The sequence below is a fragment of the Ostrea edulis genome, chromosome 7 (assembly GCF_947568905.1).
Source record: "Ostrea edulis chromosome 7, xbOstEdul1.1, whole genome shotgun sequence".
In the NCBI taxonomy this organism is placed as follows: domain Eukaryota; kingdom Metazoa; phylum Mollusca; class Bivalvia; order Ostreida; family Ostreidae; genus Ostrea; species Ostrea edulis.
The window spans coordinates 85,101,137-85,127,851 of NC_079170.1; the positions used below are offsets into that span (position 1 = coordinate 85,101,137).

The 26,715-nt window shown below is 33.4% G+C and overlaps 2 protein-coding genes across 2 annotated transcripts; both read left to right on the plus strand.

Moving 5' to 3' along the window:
- The first annotated feature begins 705 nt into the window (after window positions 1-705).
- Window positions 706-7,590, plus strand: LOC125656868 (metalloproteinase inhibitor 3-like). Its single transcript, XM_048887491.2, has 4 exons — window positions 706-3,255; window positions 3,345-3,441; window positions 6,927-7,051; window positions 7,310-7,590. Exons 1-4 carry the CDS (start codon window positions 3,091-3,093, stop codon window positions 7,454-7,456), a joined length of 534 nt encoding a protein of 177 aa, XP_048743448.2. The 5' UTR covers window positions 706-3,090; the 3' UTR covers window positions 7,457-7,590.
- A 12,893-nt stretch (window positions 7,591-20,483) lies between these two features.
- Window positions 20,484-22,061, plus strand: LOC125654607 (metalloproteinase inhibitor 3-like). The gene is made up of 4 exons (XM_048884597.2): window positions 20,484-20,617; window positions 20,802-20,887; window positions 21,605-21,701; window positions 21,880-22,061. Exons 1-4 carry the CDS (start codon window positions 20,506-20,508, stop codon window positions 22,059-22,061), a joined length of 477 nt encoding a protein of 158 aa, XP_048740554.2. The 5' UTR covers window positions 20,484-20,505.
- Window positions 22,062-26,715: the final 4,654 nt, after the last annotated feature.

A 26,715-nucleotide genomic window follows, 5' to 3' on the forward strand; every position in this document is an offset into this window, starting at 1 on the left:
ATATTTTGATAAGGTAAAATGTATAATCCATAATAAAGCTAAGTATGTAAATATATATATACTAATATTGATATTACTCTACCTGTAGATGCATTTTATACTGCTGTATGAACAATGGGTTGGCATCATATGCCTTTTTTATTTATTTTGTATTTCTTTATCTTAAAAAAAGCGAAATTGTAAATGAATATTTTTAAAACTTTGTATTTCTGATTTTTTATTGGCATTAGTATTTTAAGGAGCATTTCTAATTGTATAACAGGGAAGGTGTCGCTATGCGTCTGTCATAATGTATCTTTCTGCACGATGCGTTAAAGCTTCAAATGAAAAAGTGAAAGTACATGTAAGAACAGGGATCAATCTCATAATTCCTCAGCACCACTGCCCTTGAACTGGTATCGGTAAAAGAGACATTTTGTGATTGTACGAATATGAGTTATAATCATTACATACGTACTACTCTAAACAATAAATGTCTAACGTTAATAATTCATATACTAAGCGTACCAGTGCGACACAAATTCCCCGCCCTGTAGTTCATAAAGATGTTTTGATGGCCAAAATTCTGCTGAAAGAAGGTAAATTAAAACGAAGCTAAAATTTGCTCTGTAAACATAAAATATACAAGCAAATAATCCAGGTAACATAAATATAGTGGCAAAAAAGTAAAACAAAAGCGTCGAAGTCAGAGACGTCTGTTGAACAAAATACAGCTGGAGATGTACTTTCTTCAATCTATAAACTGTACAAACGTTATTAAATCATTGAATATGGGTCAATTCGAAGTGAAATGTTCACCACAGTTAAACTGGCATTGTTGTTTTAGACCAATTTCCAACTCAGTTTATGATCTATGAATATGGATGTACAGCGCATGTGACATAAGTAATATGTAAACTTGTATAGTTAATATGGATGACTATTTTTTTAGTTAGGGATTTAGATTCACTAGTGGTTTTAAGGAATTATTCGGGTTATGTTCATGTCACAAGCATTATGAATTCTTATCATAACTACCCCAGTTCCTTTGAAGTTGTTGGCGAATTCAAAGTTTTATAGTGGGAGTGGGTTTCAGAGACATGAACTTAAACCTCTGACCTAATTCTGTGATCGGGAATTAAATTAGATATCATACACTGCATGATTCATTGTATATTGCCATCAAATTTACCTTAACTATGCTAGTTTGGAAAATTATATTAGTATATTTGTACTTTAAGCGGAGTTAATATATTAATCGAGAAGTGTCAAGTGATTTCATATCTCAGGTGAGTTTAAACAACGACTCCTTACCAATATTCTATTATTAACTCTGATTGTACATTATCCCAGTATTCACACCTAGACGATGCATTTGGCATATGAAAGGTGAAGATAACGAACAGTAATCATTTTCATAGCTCCTACAAGCAATACAAAATAGAATTGGCCAAATACTAACCATATATTTTTACCCATTGCTTAGTTACAAAACGTCATCAGGAAAAACCAATCATCAATCATATATAGGTTATGCTTGAATGCATAAATTGTGCAACATTTGCAACATTTGGAAATACTTAGGATGTTGCTATTTCCACTGTAAAGTTAACCAAGAGTTTTCATATCAGGTACCACTTTGGAGCAGTTCTCATTCAACAATATAAATTCAAAGTTAAACGGAATAAGTGGGGCGTATATTTTTTAACATCTGATCTCTTGACAGACATAGTTGTTAAAAACATAAATATAGTACTGGTAATACTGTTTTATTACAATGTATATATGTATTTGTTGTCTGCGTTTTCGTGAAAAGCCCTGGTGCAAATAAAGATACGCTGATATGCATTACTCTGTATTTTTGTCCTCTGTTACCATTCTATCGTCTCTGGGTGTTTTAGAATACACTAAATCAGACCTGTACACAGTAGCTGTTCACAACACATGATGTGGTGTACTCGAGTACCATTTCATTCAGGAAAACTATTTCTTACATCACAACAGATAAATCATTTTTCTAAATTCTTGATAGACTACGATCTGCTCAATGTCTTCCTTAAACAGATATCAGATATTCGGTCACTATTGAAGCATATTGTTTTGTTGATTACACCAATGAATTTATTTGAGACTCACCACATGATGAAAATGCACATCGACGAATTATTTAAAGTGTAAAATATATATGCTATTTGGAATGGGTTTTCAGAAAACTAATTTTGGAGATGGAACATAATTTCTTTTTAGGAACTGCCATAAGTGCTTCACTCAATTATTGATAACATGTACCAATCCGCTCTACACAGTAGCATGGCTTGTGAGGCATGGTACCTTGTTTTCAGTATCGTACTTAAGTTCAGTTTATTAAATGAATGAATAATTTCAATATAAAAAGGCATAATGAGGCATTGTAATGACAAATAATACTCCTGAACAATGATTGGAAAGAGTACATGTCAGAATTATCGAAATGAAATATTGTTTTAGTCAATGTTTTGATAAATTGACTTTACATTTTTTATTTTTATGATATGGAAATCATATCAAGGGAAAGTGACATATAATATCTATAAAATCCCCTCATTACCTCCAAAATTCCAAAACAAGAGTTTAGGCTTAAATTATACTGTAAGGGTTTTTTTCGAGTCGATGTGGCCCCCGCAAACTTATATAACGTAAAGACTGACTAGGGTTACATATATTTTCGTTTTCGTTGACTTATCTGTCAACACGATGACTGTTGTCATAATTTTGATGATGTTATGTCTTGGATACCATTATGCGAATGCCTGCAAATGTGTTCCACGTCACCCACAAGAACAATTCTGTGATGCAGAGTTTGGTATGTATATTTTGTAGAATTTCAGATCAATTTTCATGCCAACTTTTAATTGTCATTTGGAATACATCGAACATCAATCCTTTGAAGATTCGTGCATTCCTTTGAACGTGCAACAAATTCAGTTTATTGTGACTTGCACATTTAACATTTTTAACGTTCTTTATTTATGGAGAAGATTTCTAATAAGTATAATCAAGAACGTTATACTCATTTAATTATTAGCAATATTTCAGTTCATTTTTTTCTTGTTTTAAAATGCTGTGAGATACATGATTCTGTATGAATGTTTAATCAATTACTCGAATATCCTGTTTAGCAATGCTTTTTCAGCTGTTAAAGCAAAACTTCTTTCTCGAAGAGAAGACCCAGACTGTCCAATCGGAGAAGGCATGATTTATACGATTGAGATACTAGAGGATTTCAAGCCGCAAATGGTACAGTGTAACATAATGCAGTGTATTGAATAAACGGTATATTTCATAGATTTAGAATCGTTTTCACCAGAAATCATTCTTTTTACCAGAATCCAAAGTATGTAAAAGAACAGATACGTGAGGTTTTCACAAGTGAACAATCCTGTGGTATATCATTGGAAATTGGAGAAATCCATTTCATATCAGGTTAGTCGGAAAGGACTCTAGTTTTATTTTCTAATAACATTCACAATATATCATGACAAATTGTGTTAAAAACCATTACGGAACAAGTAATGTGATATTTGCAAAATGTGTCCTTCATGATAAAACATGATTTTTAGAGGAGAAAAAAAAGTTTATACATATCTATTTCTAGGAATCAAACGTTTAGTACAAATGTCTCATAGATATTGTTTTGCTTATAGATGTAAACAGGTAGACAACCTGATCTTAAAACTATGAACTTTTGTAAACCGTCCACCTGTATCAGATGTACATTTTTGATGTTTTCCCCTGTAGTTTAAAGTAGCATTCCTCTTGAATGCTTACATCTAGAATTGCAAATGATAAAACAATATCGGCCATGATCAAAGCGATTGTCATTGACATAATTCACCGACGAATGAAGTGTGAACACAACAATTGCATGTATAGCTTTCCGTGAAGCTTTACACGAAGTTTGGAGACTTCGGCTTGTTTTGAACATAAATAATGAATACTACTCTCATTGTGTTGATACTAAGCTTCATCAGTCGGATGATGTTGATGCATGAATAACAAAGGTGAATGAAACATCTACTGGTGTATTAAGACAAAACTGTGAGACCGTTGCCACAATTATTTCTCCATACAGTTTAGTATGAGCGCGTGGGTTTAGAAGGGGAAACAATCTGCAGACTGAAGTACTCACTAAAGACAGTAGACTTCAGACAGTTCCTAGGTGAGTAGGTCTATGTTGGAGCGTATCCATATAGGACATTGAAAATATAGAACGAACCTTTGTATTTCGTCCGATATGTCACAGATAATCAGTGACGAAATATGAGAATTGATGAAGTACATGTATGTTCATGTTTCCATGAACGTGTCACTAGCCTTGCAGCAGTGTTTATAAGTTTCTGTCACTTCTGCAATGATACGGAATTAGCAATATAAAGAAGTGTATTTCCATGATCAAGACGGGGTGTAATCATCGATCTAACAATTGTCCTGCACATATCCGCCGTTATAAGAAATCCAATTCCTCCGATACTACGAAGATGGAAATAACCAGAGTATGGAGTTGATGATTTTTTTTCATTCTGACGCCACAACCATTGACAATCCGTAGATGACAGTATTTCATTTTGAATCATTTTAGTACTTTACATTGATATAGCGCCTTATATAATCAACAATATTACCCTAAAGCACTTTAAACGTAACATTAACGAAAACAAAGAACAATATATACATAAAAAGGACATGGATTAATATTAAACTGAAGTTAACGGAGTAGGAAAGGATAGACATTCTTTATATTAATCTATAAAACAACTTCGGACCATAAAACAGAATTATGAATGATATGCTAGCTTAAAAGATATGTTTCAATTTCATTTTTGAAACCATTAATAAATTTTCGAATCTAAGATGAGGAGGAAGGCTTTTTCATAAGGTTGATGAGCACACATCAAGCCATCTTCCTCCATAGAGTTTAGTAATTCATGTAGCGCCTTGAGAGTATACAACATAGTTTTATATTTCGTCCGATAAGTACAGTGAACTAGTGAAGCAATATGAGAATTGATGCAGTAAGTTTTTATTTCCGAAAACGTGTAATTAGCCTAATTGTTTTTTTTATTTCTGCAAACATGCCGAATTAATGCCATAAAGAAGTGTATACTTCCATCATTTAGACAGAATTGCATCAAGTGCTCTCCATGTATCCTGTATTATTGGGGATTGCATTCCTCCGATATTACAAAGTTGGATAAAGCATGGTATTTTTCAAGCCAAACTGTCACTGCTTTTTTCGGTGCTTCGGATAGAAAAAGTACGTTTGATACAGATATGTAATCTTTGAATCCATCTTTGTCAAGTCATTGACCCTTAATTTACGATCGTACTCTAGCCTTTATGAAAGCCAATGGCACGTTCGATTCCAATAAAGGTGTGTTGATACTTCAAAAAATAATTGGTAAAACACACACCAAACATTTTCAAGAACTTCCAATGGTACTGTGATTAATTTGCAGGACTTAGTTGGCACACCACTGCTAATATCACATACCTCAGACAGCGACACTGGGTCAAAGATGTCCAAAATAATATTATTAAAGTTGATGTCACCTCGAAGAACATTTTCCATATAAGGGAATACATTTGAAGAACATAAACTATGTCTAGAATTTTTATTCATTAACTATTCACTGAATTTAGAAACAAGATCGATTTCATTTTCATGCACAGGAAAAATTGTACATTTGAAAATTCCATAGAATTGTTTGGGAGATTGAAAAGTTGTATCGAGTAGTCACCTAATTCCTATATTTTGTTGGTGTTATGTTGTGTTTTACAATGTAGCGACTAAAAAGTTTTGCAACCTACATATACCTTTATACATTTCCTTGTGGATAGGAGTCGTGTTCCTCTCACCATCCGTTCACACACACACACACACACACACACACACACACACACACACACACACACACACACACACACACACACACACACACACACACACATTTGCATCATCGTTGAGAAAACTTGAAACATTCAGTGTGGAACTGAACTGATATCCTAAAGTTGCACTACTGACAATGCTAGATGAGGAATACTCAAAAAAATATGTAGTTGTTGGATATTGTCCTAACATCACAACCACTGAGAATGCTACGGAAAGCAACACTGACGAGAGTGTGGAATTTGTTAACTGCAATAACAACGTCAAAACCACCGACAATTATTAGAAAAGCAACACCGTCGAGAGTATGGAGTTATTGAATTGATATCCTAACGTCATAACCACTGATTATGCTTAGGACACTTTTGCAAGGTATCTTGTTCCGACAAACTTCTCTCCAGAAACCGACGGAATAAAAAGCCGTATAGCAATGGGAAGCAAAGGCGAATAGTGTATAGCTACATATAAACTTAGACAGACGACGTAAAGTTGTAGTTTAATTTTCTAGGAATTAAACTAGATATTAGAGAACGTGTTAATAATATTTCCCGCTTCATTTCAGGATTACATTCTATTCTATTAAATCATGTATCATGCATTACCTTATCATCATCAAATAATAGCTTTGCAAATATCACACGGTGTCTTTATCTTTGTCTTTTTGTCAGTGTATATCCTGATGCTCTCGGCTGATTAATAAAATCAATACATATTGTATATTGTTTTTGGCTATATTTAGCTCTAAAACTTCATAGTTATTTCGGATTTCAAACATTTCGGTTGAGCATCACTGAAGAGACATTATTTGTCGAAATGCGCATCTGGTGCATCAAAATTGGTACCGTATAAGTTTTACATTGTGCTGATACGAGTGGGGTGACACATATAGATCGACGTAATGCGTGTCTACAGTAATCAAATAAAGTATAGCATTATCCATATCAAGAATGATAAGAACATTTTCTGTAAATGTAGTTTGGAAATATATAATCTGATTATATCGTATTCATTTACACTTTAGGGACATTAAAGGAAGGCCGCTTCATCACGAACCGGTGTGAATGGAATTCACAATACGATGCATTGGATTTCTTTCAACGTCATGTACTAGAGAATGGGCTTTACAGATCTGGCTGTGATTGCAAGGTATTAAGCATTGCTATTCAAATGTTCTTATTCACGGATGAAATATAATTTCTCCGCATGTTTCCAATATTCAATTAAAAAAGAACCAGGAATATCTCATGTTGAAATATATCCCCCTATTTGAGTACAAAAGAACTAGGTTTGAGAAATGTTCTAAATATTTGATGTTTGTATTCTAAATCTAAAGCAATTACACGACTCCAACGTTAGAAATCGCACTGTGGCATTTCTTATATTTGTTCTCTCCTATTCTTCTAGATTCAAGATTGCTCATACACATACTGTCGAGAATCCTTTGAATCTTGTGCCATGCCTTCAAACAAGATATGTTTTCATAACAAGAATGCTTGCATATACAACCATACGTGGAAAATATGTAAATGGCTCTCATCAAGATGTCAGTAATAATTGCAAGTGTATCTCCACGTATGATCACAATCCAGGGTCAAAATGTTGGATCCCCTCCCATTCTTGAGAGAGAGAGCTAGATCTTCACGATGTCTATGCACTCTTCGAAATACCTTAGCCCATGTGATAGCGTTGAATACATATACATTAAATCAATTTTCAACATATGTTCCTTGTTGATTTTTTAAAACCTGTTTGACGTCATTCTATTTTTTGTTTATATCAAGTGTCGATAATCTTTTGATGAGAATATCTTTAAACTGTTTAATAAGGATAGTATGATTGAAACTGACAACTGTCAATAACGCCGTGGCATGTGGTTTATGTTTGTAAAGGAAATGTAAACACTCTAAAGGTATTCCACATGTCACTGAAGACTTGTCATTTCAATTTGTAAGACATCGCAGTTTACCTACGCAGAGTAAAGTGAATCGGACGTTTATATGTCATGAGTCAAAGTTTCCTTAAGATGGATCATTATACCACAATTTCATATAATGGCTCGTTAAGACACCTCGTATGAAGCATTATGTCACTACTGAAAGGGTCTCAATTATTCTATAGGAATTTCTGGAGGCTTTTCCATAACGATAAAAAGATTACTTTTGGTAAATAAGAATTTTAAGAGTCCAACTGCCGTTGTGATTAATACATAATGTCAATATTTAATCAATCCTGCATAAAATATTCAGATATACGTACTAATTTGTTAATGAACATAGTTATGCAAGTGAAAATGATATTTGTTTCTTGTTTTTAAATTTAGGACTAAAATCATTATAGCAATTGAAAGGAAAGGTCCAAAATTCTCCGATATTGCGATTTCTTTTTCAAATTTGAAACAAATGGAATTATTTAAAAACAAAACTAGTAATAAAGACGACTGTGGTAAAAAAACAACTACATTTCCTTGATGTAAAATGGTTTATAGATTGAATGAATTCATCAAACTAGTTTATTGATGAAAATTACATAACATTTACATTGATACTATTATGATAATTAATAAAAAGTGAAGATAACTAACAGTGATCACTCTCATAACTCCTACAAGCAACACAAAATAAATAGTTGGGCAAACACGGATCCCTGGACACACCAGAGTTGGTATCAGGTGCCTAGGAGGAGTAAGCATCCCCTGTCGACCGGTCTCACATGCCGTGAGCCCTATATCCTGTTCAGGTAAGTGCTTTCAAACCATTTCGATCGCGATCAGTACATTTTTTTCTGGTATGGTCCAAATAAAAAACATAAAAATGTTTCTGAAATTTATAGATATTTAATTTCAATACCTTCTTAAGATAAATTTGTGTAACATATATTTTATTCTTATGGCATGTTTCTTGAAGAGTTTTGTCGGAATTTTGATACAAACATTTGACGTCAGATCAGGTTCAAATCATGCAAGCCCCTCTAGTTTATTGTGAACATTGCACTCCTCGAAAACCACATTTTACAATCTGAGGACATAGAGATATTTCAAAGTTTAACGGTTAAATTGAACTTCAGCTTCATTTCAATTAGAAAAAAAAACTTGCCTTGCAGTTCTTATAGATACTAAGATTCAAAGCGGGTTTTTTTTTATTTGATGATAAAACATGTCTTTGTATTCCAAGAACACTTGCTGGTTTTCCACTTTTGTCCATTAATGGTACCTGGGAAAATCCTAATAAACTTACCATTTGACTGAACACTAATAGTGTCGCCCTGCTATTGTTTATAATGATAATAATGAATCTTTTTCTGAGAGAGAGAGAGAGAGAGAGAGAGAGAGAGAGATATGATGTTATGTGATACATAAAGCATTTGTAAGCTTTAAACCAGGAATTTAGTTTACCAGATACATTGTATTCTTATCTAATTCGAAGTCTGATTCACACCTAAACGCGCCTGTGTAGATTGTATGTGGTTTGTGTGTAGATTGTGTGTGGTTTGTGTGTGGTTTATGTGTAGATTGTGTGTGGTTTGTGTGTAGATTGTGTGTGGTTTGGAATACCGTTGACTGTCATCCTAGAACATATACCGGTAAACATATTATATATATTTGATGAACCGCAAATTCATCTGACACATGCAATTACCTTTAAAGTAATACTAGCTCTCATGCCCGATGTAGATTTATTGGGGGGGGGGGGGGTGGTGGCAAAAGTGTTATTTACCATTTCAATGACAGAAAGAATAAAGTTTAGAAAGTTTTGCAATTAAAATTTATGTTAGAAACCTTACCCACTGGTTCTGACTGAAGCATCGTCGCTAGCCACCCTATTGAGTCCCGTAGTACCTACCCTACTTACATGAAAAGCGTGGCTGTGTGTTCAATAAAACCCTCGAGTATTTATGAATTGACATACTAATTTTCATTTTAATAACATGTTTCGGATATTTTAATGGTTGCACCCACATCTAAAACGTGCAGTATTTTTTTTACAAGCACTAACGGACCAAAACAGGCCACAAATCCCTGTTTACAGAAGTAAAGTTTATAAGTATCTATTTAATGTAAATCGCATTAATAGCAATGATTATGCTTGTAAATTATGTGTTAATATACTTAATCGTGTTCTCAAACTTGATGAAGAAATTCAAGATAAAGTGGGTGTGTTGAAATCTGAAAGACTAGAGTTGATCGGAGAATTATCTAATGAAAGCAGCGTGGTTACGCATATCATATGGTAAATGTATTACACTGATGAAGTCCACTAAGAAGCGTCCATTAGTTACAACAGCTAAATCGTGTCCAGTTTGTTCTCCATCGGCAATCCTCGGATTATTCCGCTTCGAGCATGCAATGACCTGCAAATGATGTTCTTTCCACCAAAACAAATCACAGAAACTCACCGATTGGTTGATTTATGAAATAAACATTCTTGAAGTCGAGGATTGTTTACAGCCACGACATTTGACGTAGTATAAACGAGGACAATAGGCGTGGCTTGTGACAGTGTGGATTAAGTAAAATTACATTTTTGTTTTCCCTTACAGACCTTGATTTATATAGAATGCTAAATATTCAATAGAACAAAAATCTTTATTTTGATAAAATCTTAATTTTGATTTTATCAATGATTATGGTTAAAGTTACAAACAAAACTATCCTAATAACACATTTTTTATAACAAGCTGAGATTTTTAGATTGAGAGCTATTATAACTTTAAATTTATCTATCAGTTAAGGTAAGATAATGCTTTATTTCTTTTTGGTGAGTATTTCAAAACATGGGGAAAACAAAAGTTCTGCAGAGGTTTTGACCGATATACATGCATAGTATTAATACATTTCATCCAAATTTAGTTATAAAACCAGTTCATGGATATTAAGACACATACACAACCGTTTCAGGTGTGAGTATATTAAAACAACCATCAAATATGCATTGACTAATACATTTGGGTCGGTGAAACATAATATCACAGTGTGTACATTAGACAAAGCAAAAGGAAGCACTACAACTAGTTGGTTAATATAGAAAATTTAAATCAAGACATTTAAACCACGGATTACACCCCATATTCAAACAAAGCAAACACAAATATATCTGATTAAATTCAATATAATTTTTTGTTTCAGTTTAAGAACGTTTTGAACTGATTAAATCAATTATAAAATCTCAATGATATATCACATTGATATATGAATTCCATATGCATGTAATGAACAAGTACACTGTAATATACATTTCAGGTGACATTGGGGTTTTCCTCTGTTATTGATAACAATACATGTTTTTATCATATGTCAGGTAAATTATTTACAACGATACACGCGTAGCAACTTATCTTATCATTACTTATTCGCAACAACGTTGCTTTCTCTGTTGAATGTTTTTCAACGATAGACTTTCGCTTGAATCACTGGTTGAGAATTGTTTTTTTTAAAAATCAAAAATGTTAGATTTCAAATAAAGTGAATTACGACTGAAATTGGTTAATATTGTATGATCTTTACCCTGGTTTGTAAAATTCATCACTCCAATCAATATGGAGAATTACATCGGAGTAATAGCAAGATACTCCTTGATTTTGCATTATGGTTTTAATAATTGCAATAATTACAGGAAGTTTAAAACAACTGAATAATAAAATTTCAGAGGGATGAAATAAAGAATGAAAGGTGTTAAAACACTTGAGTGATCATTTTAAATGAAATTGAAGGATACGTACCAAACTCAGTTACATAATTGGGTCTATGGGTGTTGAGGACATGAAAAGGCTTCCGATTAGGCCAACAACGCAACGAACGCAACAACGAAAATCACCAGGTTTGGCATGGTATAAAGTTCAAAGTAAACACGATATGTATTTCCTGCATAAAACTGATATATATATATATATATATATATATATATATATATATATATATATATATATACTCTCCAAACCGGATGTTGATTTCAGAGAGTAGCTGCTTTGTACAGTAATAAATGATCTTGCCTCAAGATCATAAACTGAGAGTAACCTTTAGTCAATAGATTTTGATAAGTTATATCGTAAGATTTTTCTAGCATAGATGTTTTAAACATCGTTGGTTTATAAAAAGAATTAAATGAAAACATATATTGAACATTTTATTTGTGTATGGAAATTATTTCAAAAGTCAACTGAATTTTGAATTTATATTTCAATGTATTCTCAGTTTATGATCTTGAGGCAAGATGTCAATTTGACTTTTCAAAATAAGGATGATATGAATCCGTTGATGTTGATTAAGTAGGCTGCGGGTGCATGAAAGCATGAAAGAGTGTATGATTTTCTTATTTTAGACACCTCTTTTCAGACTATTGCCACTAAACAAGGAGTTGCAATTAACAATTGTTCATTCAGCTACTTGATTAACACATGTATAATTAATCTAGGTCATTAATTACTAAAACTCCGTGTGCAGTGCCCGCGTGGAGCCCCAACATTTCAGTAATTTATGCGAATGAATTTATGTGAAGATTCCCACCTATATATATGTGGAAATACGCAATGCTGGTACATGGCAACAACACATTCTAATTTGAAATTTGTTTTAATTACCGACAAAATCCCCCAAAAATTCCCCAAATTCGTCGTGAATAATTGTTTTTCGAGTTTCAGAAAAAGTGAATGCCTATGTGAACTGTAGATTTGTTGTTCGTTATCATCAGCTGCTATGTATCAAAATAATGTTTATGACCTTCGTTGTATATGTTCACATATTTTAATCAGAAAACACTGGTTTTAAGAGTCTTTTCAGTTATAGCTGATAAATAAATTTTCAAATAAATTTACCTTCGAGAAAAAAAGTCAGATGTTGATTTAATACAGCTTTACATGTAATTTAATAGGGGCATTTGGCGTGAAACAGAATACACATACAAACAAAAAAATTCCTAAATTACGATAAAGTAAAAACAAATACAATACAACAAAAAACAAAACAAACGAAATGGCAAAAGACAAAGCAAATTGATGGTAATGTTGATGGAGACGGAGTTAGAAAAGGAGATCTGTAAAACGTTGTTGTTGATTACGAAAATAAAACTTCTGATCTAGGTTCTTTCATGAATGAACGGTAAGTAGAAATTACGAAATCAACGATGGTCTATGCGAACGTTTGATGACGAATTTCATCATTTTTGCAGATTTTCAAACTTTGAAATGAGGGGTAAAATTAAAATTAAAAAATGCATTGATGGATATGTGTGTAAAGTTCCTCGTATGATTATAAACATCAAGACATACTGCACTTACTTTAAAAATCAGTCCAAATTCATGGCGTCATACAAATTGATTAAAATGATTGAAGACGGTATTTTTAATTAAAATATCGCTTACAATATTTATGTATGATACACAAACGCACTTTTGTAAAACCTAGGTTATTATATGAAGTAAGCTTTTGCTGCTTATTGATTTCAAATTCAGTACATTTTACCTGATCAAGATATAGAGCTCACTGCGGGTGTAACCGCTCGACCGGGGATCACCCTAGGCAGCATCAGGTATTACAGGTATATCCAGGGGTCCATGTTTGCTCAACTCTCTAATTCGTATCCCTGATAGGAGTTATGAGATTGTTCACTGACATTCCATTGTGACTCCCTACTCCATACCTCATATCATGCACATCCTGTAGCAAAGGGATTGGTGTATTTTTTAGAATGTGACTAAAATAATTATTTGGAATTCTTTGTTTGGTTGACGTCCCTTTGAGATTGTTTACCCATATTGAGTTATCACTAGCTGTAGGTAAAATACCACAAATTTAGACCTATGATTAAAACCCAGGGCCATAGCAATACTTGTTCGTTAACTGTTATAACCTAATGTGACACGGGACCTCAATATGTAAGATGCTGTCTGACAGGCCTGTGGTTCTCAATTCTAAATGCCAAATGTTTGTCAAAGCAGCAATCACTTCATACACCTACGTTTTATGTTTGACACAGCCACGCCACGAACAGAACTAGCAACCGACATCCGATATCTCGTTACAGACTTACAGTTAAGTTTTGCCAATAGTCATATAATGCTCACTTATGGTTGTATAATGTTTGCATATGGCCGTAAAATGTTCGTATGTGGTCGAACGATATTCACCAATGACTAAACAAAGCTCGCCAGTGACTGCACAATGTTCACCAATAAATGCACAACGCTCGCTAATGACTGCAAAATGCTCACCAATGACTGTGCAGTGCTCGCCAAAGAATGTACAGTGTCCACGTGTGGTTTTGCAGTGTCCACGTATGGCCGCCCATTGCTCGATTATTGCCGTCCAATGCTTACAACCACTAACAATGATTTGAAAAAGAACACTGACGAGAAATGGAGTTGTTAAACGTTTAATCTGGCCTTACAACCACTGATGGTGCTTGGGATAGCCTTACCCCGTCCAATATCTCCTCAGAAACCAGAGGGAAAAAGAGTAGCATGGCAATTGGAATCAAAAGCGAATATACTACGTTTAAAAAAAAACGGGGATAGCAAACTTTAAGCTGACTGGTATTTCAATTCTCTAAGAATCGGTATTCATTACTAGACAATGTGGTTTTGGATTTTTCTATTTAATACCCTAGTTATTTTTTTTTTCTTTTACTTCCATACACTCAAAAATATGTTACAGGTTTACAACCGATTTCTCTCTTTACATTAAGTTGTAAATGAAACGGATTAAACAAGTGTTATCAAAGTTTAATTCTTAAAATGGATCTTAAAATCATTTATCATGAAAGGTGAAGATAACGAACAGTGTTCAATTTCATAACTCCTATAAGCAATACAAAATAGAGTTGGGCAGAGATGGACCCCTGAACACACCATACAATGCTACATATCAGACAATGTTATATCATCATCAAATAATAGTTTAGAGAATAGCACACTGTATTTTATCCCTGTCTTTTTATCAGGGTACATCCAAATATTCTCCGCTATCTCTATATTGATAGTATGCATCTGGCAGTTTGTAAAGAAGGATGGGGTGACCGTAATCAAATAAAAAGAGTGACTACAGTAATCAAATAAAGAATACCATGGGATGCTTACTCCTCCTAGGCACCTGATCCCACCTCTCGTGTGTCCAGGGGTCCGTGTTTGCCCAACTATCTATTTTGTATTGCTTGTAGGAGTTATGAGATTGATCACTGTTCGTTATCTTCACCTTGCATTATCCATATCAAGCAGAATGATCAGAACAATTTCTGTGAATGTAGTTTCAAATAGACCGTGCATGTATTCATTTAAACTTTAGGGACATTGAACAAAGGTCGTCAAGAACACGTGTGAATTGACTTCACTATACGATACATTGGACCTCTCTTTCCAAAAATAAAGTGTGACGTGATATTCAACTAAAGTCACGGGAAATTGTCATAAGGGGACTTTACGGTGGCTAAGTCACAGTGAGTAGTATTGTCTCGGTCTTTAACTGTAACGATTGTAATCGTACTTGTAATTTCATGAAAAAATCCGTGTGCATTTTACAATGGAAGCCCTTAACCTAAGAGCTTCTCTTTTCATACAATGGATTTGCCACAAATATCCATCCGCGGTTGTGTTAAATTCAACGCTCTTTCTAAACCTTGCAAATCTGCACATATTTTGAAATTGATTTTATCATCAAATTTCCGTGTACACATATTTAAAAATTCTATTTGATTTTATTCATGATAGTATCTATGAAAGGTGAAGAAAACGAACAGTGATCAATCTCAGAACCCCTATCAGGATTACAACATAGAGAGATGAGCAAGCACGTCTATATCCTAAGATTTGTTTTCATAATCAACAAATCAAAACGTTTTACGAATCTTATTTTCTAACTCTGCAACAACATTCATCATTTTTCTTTGTATGTTGGGGTTTTGGTTCTGTTTTGTATTGTATTGCTGTTTGTTATATTTATTTTGCTTGCTTGTTTTGATTTTTTTTTCACAATAAATGCCCCTCTAAAATATGTATCAAATCATCATCTTACTTTTATTCTTGAAGGCAAATTAATTTGATTTTTTTTTTATCTACTAGCACTGACAAAAAAGTGTCAAAACCATTCTTTAAGTGAGTTTAAAATTTGCGAACTTTGTCATATACAAGAAAGATCATCAACATTATTTGATATATTACATTTTCAGTTTAAATGTAGATTCACATTTTCTGAAACTCAACATTGAATATCTACGTCAAATTTTCTCTGAGAATTGTGTTGGTAATTAAAACAAGTCTCAAATTAGAACGTGTCCCTGCCATAAACTAATATTACATAAACCGTTTCTCCATATTTTCAAAGGTGGGACTCCTCTCGTTAATTAAATCGCTTAAACAGTTAACGTATTGGCTCTACACAGGGCACTGCACCTGAAGTCTTATTAAATCTAACGTAAATGAATTATGTAGACGCTAATCCAGTAGCAGGAAAACACATGATTAACTGTAAAACATTGTTCAGTGGTAATGGTTTGAAAAGTGATGTAAGGAAAAAGAAAAGTATCATCTCTTTCATGCTCATCCTCATCTTAATAAATCAACGATAATGACTTACTATCATCATCATTGTTATTATTATTATTATTATTATCATTCATAACAATATTGTAATTATATCAAATGGTGCAGTTGACTTCAACTGTCAACTTTATGCTATCATCTGACCTGAAAACCTTAAACTTAGAATATACTTCAGGTTGATATATCCTCATGTGACTTATCAATGCAAGGTGACGATAACGAACAGTGATCAATCTCATAACTCCTACAAGCAATACAAAATAGATAGTTGGGTAAACACGGACCCCTGGACACACCAGAGGTGGGATCAGGTGCCTAGGAGGAGTAAGCATCCCCTGTTGACCGGTCATACCCGCCGTGAACCCCATATCCTGATCAGGTAAACGGAGTTATCCGAAGTCAAAATCAGTGTGCCAAGAACGGCTTAGCAATCGGTATGAAACACGTCAGACAGCATTTGACCCAATGCGAGGTTATATTGACGAACTAGATCGTTATAACGACCATAGAATTTGCGAAATGCTGACTTCAATCGAGACTGTTGAAATCCCTGTACCATCAACTTGTTTGTCAGTAGCTTACCTCGATTTAAAAACTGACTATACGCAGAACAAGCTCTTGCATATCGAATCAGTTGAGATATATAAACACCATATGCAGGTGATAATGGAATATTGCTACATAAATGTGGGAAGTTGACGATGGAGAAGCTGAAATCATCCCGTTTGTCATACAGTTGAGTAGTTAGTTTGCCGTTAATGTCTACTTTCAATAAAATATCTAAGTATGAAGCAGAAGTGGACGACTCTGTGGTGTCCTTTATTTCGAGCTCACAGGGATATATCAAATCGACATATGAATGAAAGCTATCATTGTTAATAGACAAAACGGCATCGATATATCTAAAAGTAGAATTGAAGGCCACAGCGAGAGATTTTTTCTTCTCACGTAGAAGTTTTTGAATAAATTCTGCTTCATATGATTATAAAAACAGGTCAGCTAACAAAGGAGCACAATTCGTGCCCATGGGAATTTCAACAGACTGTTGGAAGACCTGATCACCAAAGACCACGAATATATTGTCAATGAAGAACTCTAGCATATTTTTTATTTCAACTTCAGAGTACTTGTGCGTGGAATCAGAGTGGTGTTTAACAAAGTAAGTTTTTGAATGACTGATCACTAGATATGAATATTTCCGTTTTCTGTTTTTGTTGAAGAAGCAACTGTCTATGATGTCAAAAAGTCTAGTCTTTAATTTATCGTGAGGAATGGTCGTGTATAGTGTTGAAAAGTCATAGGTTTTAATGCTATTGATTTGGGAAAAATTCTGTGATTTCAAGTTTACTAAAAGTTCTTTAGAATTTTTTAGAATCCACATTTGATTAACACCACTTCTGGCATATGTAGTCGCACAGTAAGTTTGAAGTTTCTCCTTCACAGCTGTTAACATATTCGTGAGGAGCAAAGATAGGGGCTTGGTAGAGCACTTACTGGATCCAGCAATGTATCTTTGTTTGTAAGGGTTTTTATGTAGTTTAGGAATCCAGTATAGGTACGGTAACTCATATTCATTCGACCCATTGACTGGAATATTAAATGTGTCTAAAACTGAAGCATGGTTTTGAAGAATTTCATCTTTTGAAAGGGCAGTTGGAGTATAAGTATGATTACCAAAAGTGGAATTAATGCCAAGTTCGTTTAAAATACAGTTGTAATAATGAGCCTTACACACAAAGACAATGTTGTTACTAGCTTTTTCAGCTGGAACCAAAACATATTCCTCATGTAACCTATCTAATTCTTTTATCACTTCTGGTTTGCTAAACACAGAATGAAAGATAGTACGTACTTTTGTTTTCATGTGTCTAATATCAATGACTGAAAGTGCAAAAACCCATTCAATATACACTAGTTAAATTTGATCAACAAACAAAGAAAATGTGTATGTTGCCACATTTTTAAAGATGTCAGACATAAAAAAAAAAAACGGAAATATATGTCAACATCAGAAAATTACACATTTTCGTTATTCAGAATAATTAAAATAGATAAAAAGTTGTTGAAATGACAAATTTTAAATGTCAACCGTTTTAAAAAAAACTGCTTATTCATGAATGAAATATGAAGATAACGAACAATGATCAGTCTCATAACTCCTACACGCAATACAATATAGATAGCAAACACGGATCCGTGGACACACCAGATGTGGGATCAGGTGCCTAGGAGGAGTAAGCGAATATAATAATTATTATATAGCTAATAAATAGTTTATTATAAACTCTGCGTAAAATCAAGAGAATGTTAGCGTTCAATATCCTCAACATTTTGTGAACGCTAACTTTACATTGCGTAAATTGTATGCGCCCGAAATATTCCGAGTAAGAGCGTTCAATATTGACGTTACCGTAACGACATAAATAAGCCAAAATGGCAGACGACGGTCCTCCGAATCTGACAGAGCCGGTATTTGATATTTACTTCAGTAAAATGTACTATACATAAATTATGATGTTCCCATTTACAAAATCAGTTTGCTTCATGCATTAATGACGGGTTGGATATTGAACAGTTACGAAATGCATGCTGTTATTGAACACCTTCACCTTAGATGCCAATAATGATGAATTCTCGTCTATTTTGGAGTAGTTTGAGTGAAAAGGGATATAGTTTAACAACTAAATATTTTAGCTATATAATAAAAGGGTTATTGAACTTATATAGGTGAATATTGGCACTCGTTGGCTGTCAAAATGCCCTCGCAAGCTCGTGCATTTTCACAGCCAACTTGTGACAATATTCACCAATATATGTTCAATAACCCTATAGTATAAATTAATTGTGGGTATTGGGGAAATAATGTATAATAGACAAGCAGTAGATGAAATACCAACATAGGAGTTAGTGCCCTTGACAACATTTTTTTTAAATTATGAATAATTGATTATCTATGGAAAATATACACGTTTTTCGGTATCAACAGAATTTTTTTTATTTTATCCAGTGATTAGAATTCCTCTGAAAGATATGTTCTATCATGCGCAAAGTTTAATTTAATAGATATCTTTGCAAAATTTATGACATCACATGAGGATTGATAAACCTAAAGGGGGTACTCTACATCGTCATAATGGCTGACTTCCTTTTAAAACATGGATGAAAATATAAATAACAGCAATATTTGTCTATTCATTTAAAGAATCATTGCCTAGTTGAGTAGCTAAGTAGGTTAGCACGTCGACTGCTGAACTGTAGATCGCTGGTTCGCGGCCAGCAGGGGTTTTAATTTTTTCTCAGATTGATATCAACTAAAACTGCATTTTGTGACTAAATAAAGTAGATTTGAAAGTTTTCAATTTCAAAATATTGTTGTACATATTCTCCACTTTTTACCCATATAAAATTTCTCTGGTGTAGCATACCTCCTTAAGTCTAAATTCAAATTCCAACTACACAAATGAAATTTTCAGCATCACATGCTTGCATCTGATTGTTTTATACGAACCAATGTTTTTGTAAAAATATGTGCTGGATAATTCTTACGATTAAGGTGGCTCACAACATCCTGAAATAAATTCTCAAATCAGAACGAATTGATTTAATCATAAAAGATATGATGATATAAAATAAAGGCAGAAAATATGCAAATTTGGATAAAAACATGATTTTCAAAAAAGCATTATTTCAACACATATGAACGAAAGACTGTCGGATTTCAACTCGATATATGCGGTACACCAGTCAATGCTTTAACCACTGAGCTACGATGATAAACAAAATAATCGATCGATATAAATAATTTCACAAAACATTAAAATCGCCATATTGTGACGTAGGGTCATAAAGAGTATAAGCTTTAGTGTAGTGAGCCACCTTAAAGTGATTGATCAAAAGCTCGCCTAAAGGCTATTTTCAATTTATTGTGTACCGTCTTGAGGCCAGGTCTTATGTTTCTGTGAAAATCATTTCGAAATTACAGCCACTCTCTGAAAGCGAAATCCGGTTTGGGGAGTATATATATATTGGAGTTTTATGTAAAAATTACATATCGTGTACATTTTGAACAGCCTGCCATGACAAAACTGGTGATTTTCTGTGAAGTGTTTCTTGCGTTGCTGGTCTATTCTGAAGCCTGTTTATGTCCGTCTCAACACCCACAAACAAAATTCTGTAACTCGGAGTTTGGTATGTTAATTTCATTTTCAGTTCGAATAATCAATCACTCAACGTTACTCTCTTGTGATTTTCAATAATCATTATAGTAAGAATTATTAAAAAGCCAATCATACATCCCACATTAATATTTGATTTCAGTCGTAATTCACTTAATTTGATGGCTAACATTCTTATCATATTTTTTTTCGATCAGTGGTCCAAGCCAAAGTCTTTAGTCGACAAACGTTCAACAGAGAAGGCAACGTAGTTTATACCGTGAAGATACTGAAGGATTTCAAGGTAATATTTTCATCACAATAAGATAAGATTTCTGAAACACTGTACCAGCATCTGTGTCAATAATTTGCCTGTTATTTCATGAAAACAGGTATTGTGATTAACAACGGAAGAAAAACTCAAAAGAGTTACGTTAAGCGTCATATGGAATTTCAATTACTTCTCCCTCAGATTTATTTGAATTTTATTTGTAACATATTGAATATATGTCTGAGATTTAATCACATCAAAATTTTTAAAATCTAAAAAATCTAAAAACAAAAAATAGTGAATTTAAGTAGATAAATTTGTAATTGTTTCAATGTGGTGTCTAATCCGTGTTTATTTTTTCATTTAAATAATTTATGTGTACCAACTTATGCGTGGTGTCTGCTTCACTTAAACTGTGTTTTATGTAGTATGCAATTTTTGATACATGTATTAGGTTTTTCATAATTGTTTTATTTATTTGTCTATGATGTATGTTTTAATACATTGTCACCAGAACTGTTATGTATGTGTGTTAATATAAGTGAACTTTGCTTATATCTAATAATTATATGAATTTTACTGATAATATGTTAGTCCAAAGCTCTGCGGGGATGATTTCTCATGTTTTAAAATACTCGATAAATAGAAACAGTTATCTTATCGTAATTGATTAATAGGTCTGAAACTGCTGTTATCTTTAAGATAATTTTGAGGTTCATCAAACACATGTTGTCTGTTTATATGTTGTAGAATGACACTCGACAATATTCCAAAACACAGAAAATATACACCAGTGCTTCTAGTTGTGGATCAGACTTCGAATTAAATGAAGAATACATTATATCTGGTAAACTGAATTCTTTATATAAACATTGCAACTGTTTTATTTACCACATAGTATCATTTCCTTCCCATTGCTGATTGACTATTATGATAAACAAGAACAGGGCATAATCATGAAATGGATATCAAAATGCTATTTTACTGTTCAGCCTACTGATAAATTTATTTCGTTTTTTTTTCAGGTACCATTAACGGACAAAAATGGAAAACCAGCAAGTGTTCTTGGAATACTAAAACATCTTTTCTCACCAAATACCAAAACACCGCTTTGAATCATGGTATCTATAAGAACAGTTGCAGTTGTAAGGCAGGTTATTTTCTAAATGAAATGAAGCTGAACTTCAATTTCACAGATAAACTTTGAAATATGTCCATGTCTTCATTTTTACAGATTATAGAATGCAGTTTTAGCGGAATACCATGTTCACAAGAAACCAAAGGGGCCTGCGTGATTCGATCCGGATCGGACGTCAAATGTTGGTATCAGAAAAATTCCTGCAGCTTGACTACGATTGGTTGTGGCTGGAGTTCCCCTGTCTGCCCAAGACCGTGAACACTGTGGATACCTACCTTGATAGCGGAGGGAAGCATGGAGAAATGCGTCTGCAATTTGAACTGTCTATTTTGAAAATGTCTTTAAGAAAAGACTGGGAATCCCGTATGCATAATAAATATTTTAGATTTTCATATTTTGTGCTGATGATATGTTTTTGTTGATATCACTTCTGTATCTTCAACTACAGCTGATGAGAATAGATCGCTATTATTGATACACTCGTGATATCGAAATAGTTTTTGTTACAATATATTTGTGAAGATAGATAGTCTATTTTTAACGTCCCTCTCGATATTTGTTCACTCATATTAGTACGTCACCATTGTCAGTAAAAGGCTGCAAAATTTAAGCTTATGCTTACGGCCTTAGGGCAGGGAGGATTCTTTATCGTGCCACACCCGCTATTATACGGGACCTCAGTTTTTGCCGTATCATCCGAAGGACAGACCAATTTGTTCTCCTCTTACGACAAGCAAGGGACACTGGGGAACTATTCTAAACCGGATCCCACAGGACAATTCATGAAGTAAACTATTGAATATATCATTTCGTTATTATAAATATAGATAGATTAGAAAATTCACTTATATATCTACTTTTCTAATCTCACTTAGGAATGTCTGGATGATAGATAAAGATAACGAACAATGACAAATCTCATAACTTCTATAAGCAATAACAAAATAGAGAGTTGGGAAACACGGACCCCTGGATATACCAGAGGTGGGATCAGGTTCCTCGGAGGAGTAGGCATCCACTGTCCATCGATCGGTCACACCCGCCGTGAGCTTGATGTCTTCATCAGGTAAACGGTATTATCAGTAGCAAAAATCAGTATGCCAAGAACAGTTTAACAATTGGTAAAAACACGTCAGACAGCATTTGACCCAATAAGCCACATGACAGTGATGTTTGAAAATATATCTTCACGCATCATTGTAACTCATGGCCAAAATGTAGGATCCTCTCCCATTCTGAGAGAGATATATATATAACTACATCTACCCACAAGCAAGGTGATGGTACAGGGGTTTCAACAGTTTCGATTGAAGTCAATATTTCACAAATCATGTGGTCATTATAACAATCTAGTTCGTCGATACAACCTATCATTTGGTCAAATACCGTCTGATATTAATTGGGTCAAATACCGAATGATGTGGCATATTTATAATTGTGAAGAACTAATTTCAGTTTTAAACTTTTCGAGTTACTGTCCAGAAACCATATTTGTATGACGTTTTCAATCTATTTTCGGTCACTGTGACCTTGACCTTTGTTCTCCAAAATCAATAGGGGCCTTGCTTTGCTGGTATCCAACAATATATCCAAGTTTCATTTGATTCAAATTTTAAAAAATCGAGTTATCCTCCGGAGACTAAATTTTTGGGGAATTTTAAATTAATATTCGGTCACTGTGACGTTGTCCTTTGACTTTTTTCTCCAAAATCAATAGGGGTCTTCCTTACAGAGCATCCAACAATATATAAAAGTTTTATTTGATTACATTGTAAACTTTTTGAGTTATCATCCGGAAACCAATTGTTGACCCCCAACCGCCCGCTCGCCCGCATCACCAAACGAATAGGCGAGTTCAACTTCGTTGCAACTCGGCTAAAAAATTATTCCTATTTAGTTTCTTAAAACCTGTTTCAGATCATTGATATGTACATTATTTATTCATCCATTCAATCTTTTTATGAGGTGTTGAAAATTCTTTACTTTTAATTCTTTAATAGGGATCACATGATAAGAACCTAAGCCTGTCGATAAAGCCTTGTATTCTGCAAACCCATTAACATCATGTCCCTTGTTTAAGTTCGTTTTGTTAATAAATTAAATGTGAATTCATTAACAGAACCACACATGTCACTAAAGACTTGTCATTTCAATCTACGAAACATCGTAAATTACCTGTACAAAGTAAAGTGAATCAAGCACTTATATATTATGGGTTCATGTTCCCTTAAGTTGGCTCATTACATCAAAATTTAATTTAATGGCTCGTTAAAATACATCGAATGAAGTATGATTTCATCAACGGAAGAGTGATATAGTATCTCAATTATTTTATATAAATGTCTTGGGGTTATATGAATACATGTTGTATTTCATAAAATATGCTTAAAATACATAGATAGACGTTTTAATTTTTACATAGACAATTTTCATGAAAGTTGAAAAGTTCCTTGTTAACTCATTCTAAATATCTATATTACAAATTGCATTTTCCTCCATGAACCAACCAATTTCAGCACGCAACACAATCCGGTCATACTGACCATGAACTACTTTAAAGCATGCAACTGAGAATTTGAAAGCGTAATGATTTTAAAAGTGCAACATATGTCACTAATAAGATTGTGAACCCACATGGATTATCGATATTCCTTATCTTGTGTTCTTCTAGCTCCAAATCACAGTGCACCATTAAGATTAATGCAATGTTTAACGATGTGTAATACTGACAAAAGGCAGGGTAACACGAAGTGTGACGTCATACCTGAGTTTTGAAATACATCATGATACGACTGTGATAGTGTCGGATCTAAGGAATTTGTTTTATGCAACTAAAATCTAACAATAAATATTGCGCTATTCAGACCAAACAATGAGCCTCTGCAATATCCATGAGTCACTTGAGTTCAGGATGAAATATTAACGTTACTTTTATTTAAAGATTCTATCTTGTACTTAAAGTCAGCATTTCGCAAATTCTATGGTTGTCCAATATGAACGGATTTTGGATTTCAGGCGAATTCTCTACACGATTCACAGAATTTGTCTCAAATATATTCATATTAACCATGAATAGCTCCAAAGTGCTGTTCAATTCTTAAATATACGATAAAATCTTAACGAATATGTCAATCGGGAAAATATATATATCGGTCACACCCGCCGTGAGCTTCATCAGGTAAACGGTGTTATATATATTTGACGAAAGTCTTTCGAAAAGAAATTGAAATGAAATAGCAAAAATCTAGAAAGATTGCGATTTTTTTTTCAAACTCGAAACATTTAAAGATTAGATGAATTGGTAGAGAAAACTAATTTCTTAATGAAAAGTGCATTAGATTAGCAAGGATATCATTATTTTACTTATTTCTATCGATTTTGATAGGGGTCGGTTATTTTTTGGTTTTTTGTTTTCTTCTTCTCTGATTTGGTTCAAATCTTGAGAAATAGAAATATTTATGATATTTTGAAATTTAATTTTCAATTTCTTTTTAAAATATGCTTTTCTGCTATATTTTTCTCCCACTGACTTGCTTCTTGAAGATTTTAGTCGTAGATTTAAAAAAAAAATATTAGCATAAAGCCGTTGTAATTTTCCTAAATATATTTTATTCAGAATGTTCGAACATGTACGTGAGTGTACTAGGTAGATTTGTTTTAAATATTCATATCATGCATCAAATCAAAGTAAAGTTTGGTTTTAAAATCTTATTCGCAAAAATACCTTTTTATCATTCCATAAAAATGCATATCTATGAAATCGATCATTGTTATCTTCGCCTTTTCTAAAATCTTGAAATATTGTATTTTTTTTTTCGAGATTGATGTAAAATCCTTAAACCAAACAATAAATAGACATCCAGTGCAATGAACCACCTTCCTATGTTGTAATACCAACCTTTAACCACTGCTAGAAGACACAAGTATGAAATGCAGTTAAGTTTTTCTATTAAGATAATAGACAATACTATTTCAAGTAACTGCATTATTCTCTCCCGCAGCTTTTTTAATGTAGAGACTGGATGAATTGTTCTAGAAGTATGATAGGAAAAAGGAGAGATAACTGAAGCATGTCATTCCACTTTCATGAAGATTCCCTTCTGTTTCCCTACCTACAAAATGTTTTCCTATATAAAGAAAATATGTCAAATATTGTTAGAGCATAGTGTACACGGACATTGGTTTTATGCTAAACATAAAATACCGACTCTTATTGGAATCCCCGTGTAATTTCATATAATCAATGTTTATAAAGAAAAGTAATTGTGTGTAAATACGTCATTGAAATCTTGTTCACACTCAGTTGAAAATGTATAGGTGTAATTTTCCCTCGAAACATGTCGACAAAAGTACATATAAATGTCAACTTATGGGAAGAGAAATTAAACAATATTAGGGCTATTTTTGCGTATGATGGTTGAAATTGGAATCCAGAGGAAAAACGAATTCTTCGTCTGGACCAGTTATTGAAAAACTGTTAGAAGATCCGAACGCCATGTCTGTTTGTGTAAGTCATGCGGCATGGACGAATCACACAGACAACTTAGGGTGGAAAGATAATTCTAGTCTACCGTTCAGAGAAAAAAATAATTGAAACAGAAAAAAAAAGTTGATAAGCAGTTTTGGAATGTGTTGAGTCATGGTGAGGCGTGGGACGATGATGAGTGCATAGCCAGAAACTCTCTTCGAAAACTGTATGTTTGGCAGTCCCATATCGTTGGAT